This window comes from Triturus cristatus, chromosome 6, assembly GCF_964204655.1.
Source record: "Triturus cristatus chromosome 6, aTriCri1.1, whole genome shotgun sequence".
Lineage (NCBI taxonomy): Eukaryota > Metazoa > Chordata > Amphibia > Caudata > Salamandridae > Triturus > Triturus cristatus.
Genome location: NC_140589.1, coordinates 822,861,413 through 822,876,229, shown reverse-complemented (window position 1 = coordinate 822,876,229; position 14,817 = coordinate 822,861,413). Strand labels below are relative to the sequence as shown.

Sequence of the window (14,817 nt, the reverse complement as noted above, 5' to 3'; positions counted from 1 at the left end):
ACTTTGACTGCTTCTAGTGACGTTGAATGATGTTCTAGAAATTTCAAGAAAACAAACATATACAGATTTACTGTTTCTTACGGTGGGTACACCCTTGGGTCTCTTCTTTCGCTTGTTGCTTTTCTTTCAAAACTCTTTTGAGTCAGTTGAGAACAAACTCATAATTCTTTCTGACCAAATCAATTACGGTCAATGCAAATTTGGCTGAGGAATGAGACTTGGGTTAAGAAACCAATTGTACTCCATAAATGTGCAATCTTAAACTGTTACTTAATCAGAAACATGTTAATATGTTGATAGGTTGTTCTTATCTGAAAAATGACGAACATGAATTTACAATAACGGTTAATTCACCTACAACCCTGTTTTTAACTTGTTTATGTCTTCTGTGTATTGTTAAAAGTAACGTTTCTTTCTTTTTTGTAACACGCTTTTGAATTTGTCTTGTGTCAAAGATTGTGTTTGTTGGATTTGTATATATTGGATGTGGTTATTTGTGGTATTTATATATTGTTTTATATATACATTTTGCAGCCCTGAAGAAGTCCCAAGTTGGACGAAACGCGTCGGCTGCTTTGGCTGTTCTTAAATGTCACTTTAACAAACGAATAATAAAGAAGATCTTTTGAAAAAGAAAACATATCATGTACATGGACTAATTTAATATTATTTAGATTTGTGGAAGTGGTGCGCCTTTTGCTGTTTATGTCTCATTTTGCCCCAGTATCTGGGGAGGTATTGTGTCAGCGGGTACTAATCAAGAGCGCACACACAGGGTGAATTTGAATCTGTCACCAATTAATTCAATGGGTTAATTGATAATCCGGTGCTGTCCTAGAGGGATACCGCTGACTCTGTTCCTTTTGTCTAATTCCCTAACATTAGTCTCAGTCATTCTCTCTCTCTCATGAAAAATCTAAAGTCTGGCTCACCCTCAGATCCTTGTCCGGCAAAAGTTCTGTCGTCCACAGCAGAAGTGATTAATCCTAGCGTAAACACTATTTTAAATTCTCTTCTGCGGGAGGGCCTTATGCCTCAAGTTTGGAAAAGCGCTAAAATCCTACCTCTTTTTAAAAAAAACACTGACCCAGACGATGTAAGTAATTATAGGCCGATCTCCCTTCTGCCCTTTTTTTCCAAAGTTTTGGAGAAATTTGTGAATGAAGTTATCACAAATGTTGTTGAGGCCAATAATCTTCTTCACCCCAGTCAGTCAGGTTCAAGAACCAACTTCAGCACTGAAACGGCTCTGCTGGAGGGGCCGAGACGGTTAAAACCACACTGGATAGGGGTGGGAGCGCAGTTCTGGTGCTTCTTGATCTCTCCGCGGCCTTCGATACCGTCCCTCACAAGCGTCTATTACAAAGACTGGAGGAGGGCGGGCTTGGAGGCGCGGTACTGAAATGGATGAGATCTTTTCTTAGCAACCGTTCTCAAACAGTCTGGACACCCCCTTTTTCAGCTGAAATCCCCTCCTTGAATGTGGTGGTCCCACAAGAATCTATTCTTAGCCCCATGCTGTTTAATCTGTACATAGCCCCTCTTGCCCTCCTCGCTGAGAAGTATGGCGCTAAAATAGTGTTATACGCGGACGACACTCAATTGTTGTTCACGTGCGAGAAAGGCTTGGAGTTTGATGGGGACTGCATAAAAAACTGCCTCATGGAGATTTTTGCATGGTTTAATGGCAACCAATTAAAGTGTAACTCTGATAAATAGGAGATCATCTTTTTTGGTTCTCAGCCTCATGAAGCTTGGCACTCCTGGTGGCCACAGGACATGTCCCCCCCCATTATCGGAAGTCACAACTGTGAAAAATCAGGAGGTTAAATTGGATTCTACTTTCTCTACGAAGACACAAGTCCAATCTGTGGCTGGCACATGCTTTGGGATTTTGAAGACGTTGAAAAATTTTCTTCTGCTTCTGCCAGTATCACATCGTAAAACAGTGGTCCAGGCCTTGGTGTTATCGAGACTGGATTATGTCAACTCGTTGTACCTGGGACTCCCCGAGTATTTATTGAGTCGTCTGCAGATCATCGAGAATATAGCTGCCAGGGCTATTTTTCTAACGAAGCCTAGGACACATACGTCACACCTTCTGTCTTCACTCCACTGGCCTCCAGTGTAAAAAATAATTTATTTTAAAGCCCTAGTCCTGGTCTTTAAGGCTTTCCATGGGATCAGGGCACCGTATCTACGGGAAAGATTTCAGCCTTACTTACCTCAGCGCTCTTTAAGATCTTCCTCCCAGTCCCTGACCCTTATTCCAAGGTTCAGGCTCTCGCGGCTAGGAGGAAGATCGTTTCAGGTTAATGCCTCCCGACTGTGGAACGATCTTCCTCTCTCACTGCGTCGGGGCTCGGACATTTTGACTTTTGGACGAAACCTGAAGACGTGGCTTTTTCAGCTTTAGGTTTCTTTTTCCTGGTATGGTGACTGGGGGCTTTTTCAGCTTTAGGTTTCTTTTTCCTGGTACGGTGACTGGGGGCGTTCGTTTGTTAGTTGTTGTGGTCTTCCGTATTGCCGGGACACTCCTTGGAGTAGCCGCGCGCTCTACAAATCACAGATAACATAACATAACATAACAGAGTGAGTTAGGCCCAATGTTATCCTATGGGAAGCAGGGGGGCCTTGGTTGGTGGCTGCTGACTAGCAGGCTACGCGGCTGTGGGAGCTGGGCTCCTGGTCACTTGCTCAGGGCAAATGGGGAAGTAGGTAGGAGTAGAAGTTGCACTGCCAGGGCCACTCGGGCGGCTGGGTGCAGGGTGCTTTTGAGCCTTCGGGCGCTCAATGGATTGCAATGGGAAAGCTCAAGGACGAACAAAGGCTGCAAGCTCGGGGACGAAGATTCTTCAGGTGTGCCCACCACTTCGAGAGGTAAGTTGGGTAGTTGGAGGATAGGTAGGTACTCAGGAGCCGGGCGCAGGGCGCCGGGTGCAGGGGTGCCTTTTGGTGTCAGGAAATCTTACCCTCTGTTGGGTGGGTCCCTGGTTCTGAGGCTGCAGGCGTCGTCAGGAGCATCGAGGTGGGTTCTTTGGTGCCGGATTCGGGGTCACAGTCGCCGGGGGGACGTCCTCGGGGTCTTTGTCCAGTCCAGCACAGGCCAGGCTTGGCAGGTGCAGAGTGTGCAGGGTTCGCGGTTCCAGGCTGGTACCAGCGGTTAGATACTTGCTTTGAGCAGAACCACTGCTCGTGGGAGTCCCAGGTGCTCAGAGTCACAAAGTAGCCAGGTCCTCCGGTGTTTGTGAGGTTGCTGGCCACAGGAGGTGCCGGGATTTAGCAGGAGCAGGTTCGAGGGTCGACAGGCCGGTAGGGCTGGGGCCAAAGCAGTTGGTGTCTTCCTCTTCTTAGCAGCTGCACAGCAGGTCTTCTTTCTTCTTTGCTGTTTTAGAATCTGGAATCTAAGGAAGGAACGTTCAGGGTGCCCCTAAATACTACATTTAGGGGCGTTACAGGTAGGTAAAGGGCAGGGACCACTGGGTCCCTGTCCTGGGGCGGGTACACCCCCTATCCTGCCTCTCTCCTGTGGGAGGGGTGCAGTGGCCTAGTCCTGATTGGGTAGGGCTCCCCATCTTCAAGATGGCGAGGGCCCGGAGATGTGCTTCATCTCGTCTCCCCCATCTGAGGGGTGGGGTTGGCATGGCTGGCACATCCCCTGTCCTTACTTGGAGTTTCCGGCTAGTCTTCCCGCCAGAGTGGGGGTCAGAACCGTTGGGAGCCAGTTGCTGAGTACAGCAAGTGTCCTGGAGAAGCTCACAAAGGCGGCATGCCTTTGAAGCTTCCCCCTGCCCATCCTGGGGGAGGAGACCTAACACCTCGCCCAGGATGTGCATTGTTGCAGGCCCAGGAGAGCGGGGGCTCTCCACCCAGGGGTCCAGCAACATGTCTGCTGTGTGGCAGCCTAGGCAGCCTCTCAGACAAGCCATGGATTGTAGGTTAGGTTTCAGGGGGCATCTCTAAGATGCCCTCTGTAGTGCATTGTACATTAAATCCCACACTGGCATCAGTGCGGGTTTAATGTGCTGAGAAGTTGGATACCAAACTTCTCAGTCTTCAGTGTTGCCATCATGGTGCTGTGGAGTTCGTGTTTGACGAGCTCCCAGCACCATATACTCTTAAATGGCAGCACTGCACTTACAGTACCCAGGAATGGACCTGGGTACTGTAGGGGCACAGGGTTCATACTCCTGTGCCCACACCACTGGCATAGGGCACCCAGCTAGAGGGGCGGCTGATGTATGCCAGGGCAGAGTAGGTTGTGGGCATGGCACACAGGGATGTGTGCCATGTCGACTCTCTGTTTTGTCTTGTACCCAGACACTCAGCCTGCAAGGGCAGTGTGTTTGTGTTAGGGTACAGGGCCTCTAAGGGTGGCACAATAAGTGCTGCAGCCCTTAGAGGCCTTCCCTGGTCACAAGACCTGGGTTCCTAGGGTACCATTTACCAAGGGCTGACATGTGGCCAGGGTTTGCTAATTTGGGTTTTAGGTTTTAGGGAAGGAACATATGCCCTGGGCACCTGATTGGCAGGAGTCCAGGGCACACTCAGTCAAAGTACTTTCATCAATTTAGCAAAAAGTGGGGGCATACCATGCAAGAAAGATGGCACTTTCTCACACTGACCTTGTTGAGATTTGGCCTCCATTAGTGTAAAGATGTATGAGAATAAGCCAAGAAATGTTTGATAGGGCATACTCGCAATCATGGTTGTAAAAATGAATCAAAAATAGCGTCAAGACCCCCTTGAAAGCAACAGCTTTTAAATCAGAGCCCGGGGTGCTTATAGACTCGGCCACCTATCAAAAGATTCACCCATACAGACACTGCATCAGAGGATCTGCCAAAGTGAGATGGGATAGCGGCAAGACTAAAAACACATGAAACCGTCAAATACTATCCAATTGATTTCCCAGGTCTACTGCAAAAAAACAATGTTATACATTTTTACAAACGTCTGCCAATCGGGCATTAATAACTTAGACATATTTAAGTCAGTAGAGACTAAAGCATCAAAGAGAGGTTAAAATAATAGGGGGTCCATATCCCAGTACAAATAAAACCGTAATACCATAAAAGAGGAAATGTGGGACAGGACACCAGACTATACAAGCAGAAAAAAAGCAGATGTGGTCAAAATTAAAATGCACAAAATAAAAATTCTTAGATTGTGTATGTACTTTAACCTGTCTTTTAAACTACATACCTGTATAAGAGCTGGGATGACAGTCTGTACAGTCTTGTTGATGACTTGGAAACTATAGGTATCATCCAGACGCATTATATTTGCTCCCATAAAGGTAAAAATTGGCATAATATTGTGTAGAACTTTATCCTGAAAACAGACACAGTTGAAGCTTAAATAACAACCTACTGAAACAAAGGTTTTCTTCAATTGCATTACAGATATTCAAGACAAAATAATAATTGTCAATATCCTCTGTGATAAGATATTTGCCCAATTCTGTATCCGGGTTTTCACATTTGCAGCCCTACTAATCACATCAATTTGGAGGTTTTCACATCTTACAGGAGAAAAAAGGTGGCAGTCTACCATCCAATCATCCATAAATGCTTTGAATACACTGCATGCAAAGTGGGCATAAAACATGATGTGCATTTGCAAGCACAGGCAATATTTATGAGGAGAGTAGTTTGAAAGGAGAGCACTGTTTGAAAAGAGAACCAGCCTACAATGGGAGTCTGTAAAGTATTACAAATTATATAAAATGTAAGTTCATGGCACTTTAGTACATAGGAACGCAGACTTTTTCAGGAGACAACAACAGTCACTAGTAAAGAGCTCTGAAGAGGAAGTGAATCTTTTTAATTTAGTAGCTTTCTGTATAGTATTAAAATGGAACTTGGAGCCAAGATGCACAGTTCGAGCATTTTGGTGAAGAGGCCTCAGGTAATTAAAACAACATCTCCAAAAGGGAAACACAAGATTCTAAACAGTTTGAAGATTAAATTGTTTTTGGAGCACTGACCTCTTGACTTTGGGTTTCTAGAGTCTAACAAATGTCCCATGCATATCACCACTGACCACTCACTCAAAGCTTCTTCGTTGGCCTCTGCACCTGATTCTACACAGGTAAACACTAAGCACTTAAGACATTCATACATTAGACATTTTTAACCAAAGAGTGTTGAATGACCCCAGCAACCAATTTTAATGGGTCTCAATTTGCAACCTTCCTCATGCATATTATGGCGATAGGCTGAATTGTGACCCTCTATGAATAGATATCTTGGGAACCAACCTTTGATACATAGGTTGGTTCGCAAAATACCAATGCATTCAGCAATTTTCAACCACTTCTACACAATACATTTTAGTTAATTATAGTACATTCCTAATTAAAAAAAAGAAAAATCGCAAAAAGTTATTTGATGCAATTTATTATTTATTATTAGGAATCTTTGTATATCAGGCCCCTACACTCCAAATTCATAAACAAAACGTCTTCATTCCCCTAAAATGATTTGCTCTGGTAAAGGACCTATCCAGGTTTTAGGCACAGACATATAATGCCTTTCTATCATGGCAAAGGCTTATTTATTTTTACTTCTGAACTATACAAATAAGGCTGAGAATGAAGTTGCAGCAAAGGTAATCTGATTTCTAGTTAAAGCAAGAAACTTGTGAGCACAAGTACGAGAGGAATGATTGGTGGTGAAAAGGGTGAGGTACAGAAATGGAGAATAAATCTAGAACTGAAATGCAACTTATAAACTAATCTAAAAAGATGTTTGTGACTGTGCTTTGAGAGGTGTGCACTTCTTAGAGAAGGAAAATGCTACTTACCCAGTATGCATTTGTTCTTGGCATATAAAGCTGTAGATTCATATGCGTTAGCCTAGATCGCCATCTGGTGTTGGGCTCGGATGTTTGCACTTTGTTTTTGTTCGAAGAAGTCTTTGTAGTCACTTGGTAGATGACTCTTCCTTTTGATGATAGTGCACATCGGCATCGACTCCATCCTTAGATTGTTTTGCCGTAAGGGTGATGATGGAGTTAGTAAGAGTAGAAAGTGATGTCCATGTATAGTGTATCTAAGTAAGATAACACTGCAATAGGTAAAGGTACCCGGGGAGGCGGGTGGGTGCATATGAATCTACAGCTCTATATGCAAAGAACAGATGCATACTGGGTAAGTAGCATTTTCCGTTGAGCTGTAGATCATATGCATTAGCATAGACTATATAGCAGTTCGTTCCCAAGCGGTGGCTAATCTGTATCTGTTGCAGTGGTCTGAAATAGTGTTCTTAAAACAGCCTGGCCCACACTAGCTTTGTGAATGTGTGTGGTGTAGACCATGTTGCAGCTTTGCAAATGTGATTTAAGGGTATCTTTCCTAAGAAAGCCATGGAAGCCCCTATTTTGTGTGTAGAATGCGCTTTAGGGGTAACTGTTAAGGTGGGTTTAGCTTTGAGGTAGCATATTTGTATGCACTTGACTTTCCAGCATGCAATACCTGCTTTTGAAATGGGGTTGCCTTTATGTGGTGGTGAGAAAGCAACAAAGAGTTGTTTTGTCTTCCTAAAAGGCTTGGTTCTTTCAGTGTAATTAAGTATAGCTCTTTTTTACATCTAACGTGTGAAGAGCACGTTCTGCTACTGAGTCAGGTTGAGGAAAGAAGACGGGTAACTCAACAGACTGGTTTTGAGATGAAAAGCAGAAACGACTTTGGGTAAAAATTTTGGGTTAGTCCTAAGAACCACTTTATTTTGCTGAATTTGTAAAAATGGTTCTTGTATGGCTAGTGCCTGGAGCTCACCAACTCTCCTAAGAGATGTGATAGCTATAAGGAAGGCTACTTTCCAGGTTAGAAACTGTAGTTCGCATCTGTGCATAGGCTCAAATGGTGGGCCCATGAGTCTTGTAAGGACTATATTAAGATTCCACACGGGAGAAGGTGGTAGTCTAGGAGGAATGATTCTTTTGAGTCCTTCCATAAAGGCTTTGATAGCGGTCACTCAAAACAAAGACAAGTGTTGTTTGTTTTGTAGGTAAGCTGCTAAAGCGTCCAGATGTAATCGTATAGACGTATATGCTAAGTTAGCACGTTGTAGGTGTAACAGATAGCAAATGATATTTTGAGTTGAGGCATCTAACGGGTTGATTTGATTTTTAATACAATAAATTTCAAATTGCTTCCATTTTGCTGCATAGCATGCTCTTGTGGTAGGACGTCTAGCCTCTTTAATGACGTTCATGCAGTCTGATGGTTCATGCAGTCTGATGGGAGATTAAGGTAGTCAAATTCTAAGACTTCAGGTGCCAGATCGCAAGGTTGAGTTTACCGGGGTCTGGATGTCTCATCTCTCCATGGTTCTGAGTGAGAAGTTTTGGGGAGAGGTGTAGCTTTTGATGAGGAACTATTGATAGTTCCAACAGGGTTGTGAACCATGGTTGTTGAGCCAATGTGGGAGCAACTAGGATCATTGTGAGGGATTGTTGAGTGAGCTTCCGAACCACTAATGGAATTAGCAGGAGAGGTGGAAAAGCAGAAGTAAATTTTCCTGACCAATTCATCCATAGCGCATTGCCCTTAGACAATGGGTGTGGATACCTGGACGCGAAGTTTGGGCATTTTGCGTTGTGTGTGGCGAACAGATCTATTTCTGGGAAGCCCCACCTTTGGAAGAATGGGAGGAGTACTTGGGGATGTAGTTCCCATTCGTGGATCTGTTGTCTTTGACGACTGAGTAGATCTGCAATTTGATTGTCTACTCCTGGGAGATGCTGTGCAAGGTGGTATATGTTTGGGGGAATGGCCCACCTCCAAATGCTTGGAGCTAGGCGAGAAAGCTGTAGATAGTGTGTCCCTCCCTGTTTTTGTATGTAGTACATTGCTGTCATGTTTTCTGTACGAACTAGGACAGCTGTACCTCCTCGATGTGTCTGAAAAGCTTTTAGTGCTAGAAAAATGGCAAGCAGTTACAGATGGTTTATGTGGAGCTGTTTTTGTTGTGTCCACATGACCTGAATGGTATGTGTCTGAAGATGAGCTCCCCAACCAGTGAGGGATGCGTCTGCTGTTAGCACTATCTGTGGAACCGGATTGATTAATGGCCGTCCCTTGGAAAGGTTTTGTGTATTCCACCACTGCAGAGAGCGATGAGTGCGGCCGTCCACCAAAACCAGATCATCTAAATGACCTTGAGCCTGGTTCCACTGACGTGCTAGGCCTTCCTGTAGGGGACACATTTGGAGTCTTGCGTAAGGAACGATTAGAATGCAAGACGCCATCATTCCGATCAACTAGATAAACACTCGGGCTGGTAGTGAGTGTTGTGAAATTATGATATTAGAGTTTGCATGTTGCGTATTGTGACTGGGTTGGGGTATGCTAGAGCCTTACGGGTGTCTATTGTAGCTCCTAGATACGCTTGCGTGTTGGAGGGTTGCAGATGAGACTTGGTGAGGTTCACAGTGAATTCAAAGTTGTGAAGTAGTTGAACAGGTTTTCGAGTGTGGCTGTTGCTTGGCTTGGCTTTTATTAACCAGTCGTCGTCTAAGTAAGGGAAGACGTGAATGTGTTGTTTTCTTAAATGAGCTGCTAATACTGCTAGGCACTTGGTGAATACTCTTGGAGCTGTAGTGACCCCAAATGGGAGGACTTTGAATTGGTAGTGTTGTCCGTCCACCACAAACCTGAGATATTTCTTGTGTGCGGGGTGAACGGGAATGTGAAAATAGGCGTCCTTTAAATCTAGGGTGGAAAAAAAGTCGCCTTGCTGAAGTAATTGGAGCACCTGTTGTAGGGTGACCATGTGGAAGTGGTCCGAATGAATGTAGTTGTTCAGCTGTCTGAGGTTCGGCATGGGCCTAAAAGAGACGTCCTTCTTGGGAATTAAAAAGTATAGGGAGAACACTCCTGTTCCTTGGTGAGGCAAGGGGACTGGTTTTATTGCATGCTTGTCTAACAGAGGGAGGATCTCTTGTTTTAACAGGATATGTTCTGGTGACATTACCTGCTCTCTGGGAAGGATTGTTGGAGGAGTGCTGATAAGTTCCAGGCAATAACCATTTTGGATAATTTGTATTACCCCCTTGTCTGAGGTGATGGAATTCCAGACAGGTAGGAACTGTGAGAGACGTCCCACGACAGGAGTGGAATGGTCGGGGGGTAGTGGGGGAAAGTCACTGTTTGTTGGCGAGGGAAGTGCGGGTGAAGTTGCCTCTACCTCTGCCTTTGTTATTGTTCCCTCCATAACCTTCGCGAAAATAGCCTCTGGAGGGACTAGATTGGTTATTCTCTTTGTAAGAAGAGGAGGGATTTTGTGATGAAATTGTTATTGAGACACCCCTGTAGAAGAAGCGACAAAAGGAGTCCCTGCTAGAAGGTAATTGTAGGGCTCCCATGGATTTCGCAGTGTCGAACAAGTTACTTACCTTCGGTAACGATGTATCTGTAAGAAACATTTGTTAGTTAGATTCCTCACCTTAGAATATCCCCAGGCGTCAGGCTGGATCCGGAAAGATTTTTCGTCAGCAATACCCCTTGCGCGTCGCTAGGCGTCGTCTAAGGCTCTGCGTCCGTCGTTGGCGTCGTGCGCCGGAATGACATAGTCGGAGTACTTAGACGTCGCCCTCGCGCACTGACGACAGTTCTTGTACATAGCTTTCCGCGCCAGGAACGCAGAGCCATGCAAGAGACTGACACTGGTTCCAAAAAATCTAGGGCCCTGAAAAGGATAGCCTTAACCCTAGATGTCAGTTCGCAGAACGGGGAGGATGGGTGGGTCGGTGAGGAATCTAACTAACTAATGTTTCTTACAGATACATCGTTACCGAAGGTAAGTAACTTGTTCATCTGAAAGAAACACGTTAGTTAGATTCCTCACCTTAGAATAGATACCCCAGCAATACCAATCCCGGTGGTGGGTCTGCGAACCAAGATCACACCAGAAAGTCCTGGAGAACAGAACGGCCACAGTAGCCATCTCTCCGGACTTGGCTGTTCAGGCAATAGTGCTTGGCAAACGTGTGCAGGGAAGCCCACGTCGCCGCCTGACAGAGGTCCTGCAAGGGAACTCCCCGGCCCAGGGCAGTAGTCGCCGCTGTGGCACGGGTGGAATGGGCCCTCAACCCAACAGGAGGGTCCTTTTTTGCCAAGGAGTAACAAAGTTTAATACACAACACGACCCACCGTGAGATGGTCCGTTTGTGTACCGCTTTCCCCTTCTTAGCTCCTACGTATCCAACAAAAAGTTGGTCGTCCACCCGGAACGGTTTGTTGCGGTCCAAATAAAAGGACAGCGCCCGTTTTAGGTCCAGACGGTGGAGCCTCTCTTCCTCTTTTGAAGGATGCGGAAGCGGAAAGAAGGTGGGCAACGTGACAGATTGCCCGATGTGTAAGGGGGTCACCATTTTTGGTAGAAAAGAAAGACGAGTCCGGAGGACAACCTTGTCTGGATGAACAGAAAGAAAGGGAGGCTTAGATGACAGAGCCTGGAGCTCACTCACCCGTCTAGCCGAGGTGATAGCTACCAGGAAAGCAGTTTTCAGGGTCAGAAGACGAATGGGACAATTGTGAAGAGGCTCAAAAGGAGCGCATATCAGAAAGGTCAGAACAAGATTCAAGTCCCACTGAGGCATTACGAAGGGGACAGGAGGGAACATGTGAGTAATGCCTTTGAGAAAACGTGAAACAACAGGGGACTTGAAAAGAGAAGGCTGATCAGGAAGCCGTAAGAAGGCAGAGATTGCAGCAAGATAACCTTTCAAGGTGCCCAAAGCAGAGCCCTGCTGGGCCAAAGAAAGAAGAAAGAGGAGAACCTCAGAAAGAGGGGCCGAAAGGGGATCCACAGCCTTTGCTGTGCACCATGCCACAAATTTGTTCCACCGGCATGCGTATACTGTCTTTGTGGAGGGACGCCTGGCTGCCAGAATGCCATCACAGACTTCAGGAGGCAAGTCAAATGGCATCAACTGCCGCCGCTCAATCTCCACGCATTGAGGTGGAGGCTGGACAGGTTCGGGTGGAGGACCGTCCCCTGCTGCTGCGACAGAAGGTCCTCCTGAAGAGGCAGTCGTATCGGGGGATCGATTGACATACTGAGTAGCTCGGGATACCAGAACCTTCGTGCCCAATCCGGAGCCACTAAGATGACTTGGGCCCGGTCGCGCCTGATCTTCTTCAGCACTCTGGGCAGAAGTGGTATAGGCGGAAAGGCGTACAACAGACCGCAACTCCACTCGCGACGAAAAGCGTCTCCGAGCGAGTGCTGCCTTGGAAATTCCAACGTGCAGAACTGCTGACATTGCGCGTTCTCTTCGGTGGCGAATAGATCTAACCAAGGCTCTCCCCACTGCAGAAAGAGACCTTGCACCACGTCCGAGTTCAGACGCCATTCGTGATCCATCATGCACCGGCGGCTGAGTTTGTCTGCTCTGGCATTCAGAGAGCTCGCCAGATGTTGAACCACCAGGGTGATGCCCTGGTGTTCCAGCCATGTCCAGAGGCGCAGAGCCTCCTGACAAAGGGTCCACGACCCCACCCCGCCCTGTTTGTTGCAATACCACATGGCGGTGGTGTTGTCCGTGAACACCTGCACGACACTTCCCCGGACAGAGGGAAGGAAGGCTTTCAGTGCAAACTGGATCGCTCTCAGCTCCAAAAGGTTGATATGGAGTTGAGCCTCCGCCGGAGACCAGAGTCCTCTGATCTCCGCCTCTCCCATGTGGCCCCCCCATCCCAGGAGGGACGCGTCCGTCACTACTACGTGCTCCGGTTGGGGTAGGGAGAGGCATCTGACGCTGACCCAATCGTGGTCCGTGAGCCACCACTGCAACTTTTTCGCAGTGCCCTCCGAGATCAAGACATGGTCGGACAGGTTGCCTCGATGCTGGGCCCACTGACACTTCAGGTCCTACTGCAGAGCCCGCATTCGCCACCTGGCGGAATGCACCAACAGGATGCAGGAGGCCATCAGCCCCAGAAGCCACAGCACCAACCTGACCGAAACCCAGGATAGAGGCCGAAAGATGGGAATCAGAGCCTGAATATCCCGGACCCGCTGTTCCGGAGGATAAGCCCGGAACTGCGCTGAATCGAGAACCGCTCCGATGAAGAGGAGCTTCTGGGAGGGACTCAGGTGTGACTTCGGCATGTTGATGGAGAATGCAGGAGGTCGGCCGTAGTCTGGAGGTGGGAGACGACTTGCTGGGGCGAGCCCCCCTTCAACAGCCACTCTTCGAGTTAGGGGAAGACTGGAACCCCCGATCTGCGCAGATGAGCTGCAACCACCGCCATCACTTTCGTGAACACCCGAGGGGCACTGATGAGGCCGAAGGGGAGCGCGGTGAACTGAAAGTGCTCCTGACCCACCGTGAACCGCAAGTACCGCCGGTGGGCCGGCAGGACGGGGATGTGAAAATAGGCGTCCTGCAAGTCCAATGCTACCATCCAGTCTCCAGGGTCAAGGGCAGCCAGAACCTGAGCTAAAGTTAGCATCTTGAACCGTTCCTTCCGGAGGAAGGTGTTAACGCTCCTGAGGTCCAAGATAGGGCATAGGCCCCCTTTGCCCTTCTTGGGAACCAGAAAGTAGTGGGAATAGCAACCATGGCCTACTTCTGGACCAGGAACGCGCTCGACGGTCTCTTTGGCCAAGAGGGCCGTAACCTCCTCCCGCAGAAGATTCAAGTGATCCTCCGATATACGGTGGCACTGCGGTGGCATGGCTGGAGGGGTTGTCTCGAAGGGGAGGGAGTAGCCCCTTCGGACGATTTGCAGCACCCACCTGTCCGAAGTGATGGAGCGCCAGTGGAGCAGGTGATGGCGAACTCTGCCGCCCACTGGCGTGGAATGGGCCTGAAAGCTCGGACTAGGAGGGCTTTGAGGCGGATGCTGCCGGGGTGGATGTGGACTGACCACGTTGTCCTCTAGAACCGCCACGGCGGAACCCACGTCCGCGACTGCATGCAGGTTGGTTCTGCGGCCGGTGGCTAGGCGGACGTGAGGAGGTGCTCCTTCCTTGGCCACGAAAGGGGTGGAAGTGTGCGGCCGTGGGGCCGAGAGACCCAAGGACGTGGCCGTAGCCCGGGAGTCCTTAAAACGAGCCAGCGCACTATCCGCCTTCTCACCAAAAAGGCGAGCGCCATCAAAGGGCATATCCATGAGGATACTCTGGACATCCCCCGAAAAAGACGTGGACCTCAGCCAGGCGTGGCGCCGGAGCGCCACCGTGGTGGAAATCGCCCTACCCAGCGAGTCCGTGGTTTCAAGTCCACACCGTATGGCATGTCGCGCTGCATCTCACCCGTCAGCAAGTGCCTGGGAGAGACATGTCAGACTGGGGACGAGCCTGAGTCGGAAGGCTTATGTTAGTGTTTCGTAGCCCGGCCAGAGGGCGGGGCATCTGAAACTTTTTCACGGTGTCGACCGAAGCCCAAGGGCGAGAGTGACACCGGAGCCTTTCCTTTAGGTTGAGTGGGCAACTGGGGGTCTGTTCTCACGATCCGTTGAGCTGGAGTGACGCTGAGGTCTTCTCCCATGTCAGAGTCGGCTTCGGGCATGGAGACCAGTTCTTCTTCGGCTTCTGCGGCAGGAGTGTGTTGTGTTTCATCGCCGAAGATATCTGGTACAGAGCCGCTGCCACGTTGCATCTCGTGGCGTCGAGCCAGACGGTCATGGATGGTCTTTTTCGATCGGAATGATCGTCACGCTTCGCAGGATGATTCTTCGTGTTCCGGGGATAGGCACAGGTTGCAGACCTCGTGCAGGTCGGTGCTTGGAAATTTAGCACGATACCCGGCACATAGTTTGAACGGTGTCCGTTCCATCGACTGCTGGCGTGGTCGGCACGG

The 14,817-nt window shown here is 48.2% G+C and overlaps 1 protein-coding gene across 1 annotated transcript in view; it reads right to left on the bottom strand.

Annotated features, from left to right (window-relative positions):
* The window catches only part of HEATR1 (HEAT repeat containing 1), a 326,965-nt gene that overhangs the window by 105,443 nt on the left and 206,705 nt on the right, over nt 1-14,817 (bottom strand). The window contains exon 29 of the mRNA XM_085611426.1: nt 5,206-5,334. Within this exon, the coding sequence (XP_085467552.1) occupies nt 5,206-5,334 (129 nt within the window). The remainder of the gene's footprint in view (nt 1-5,205; nt 5,335-14,817) is intronic.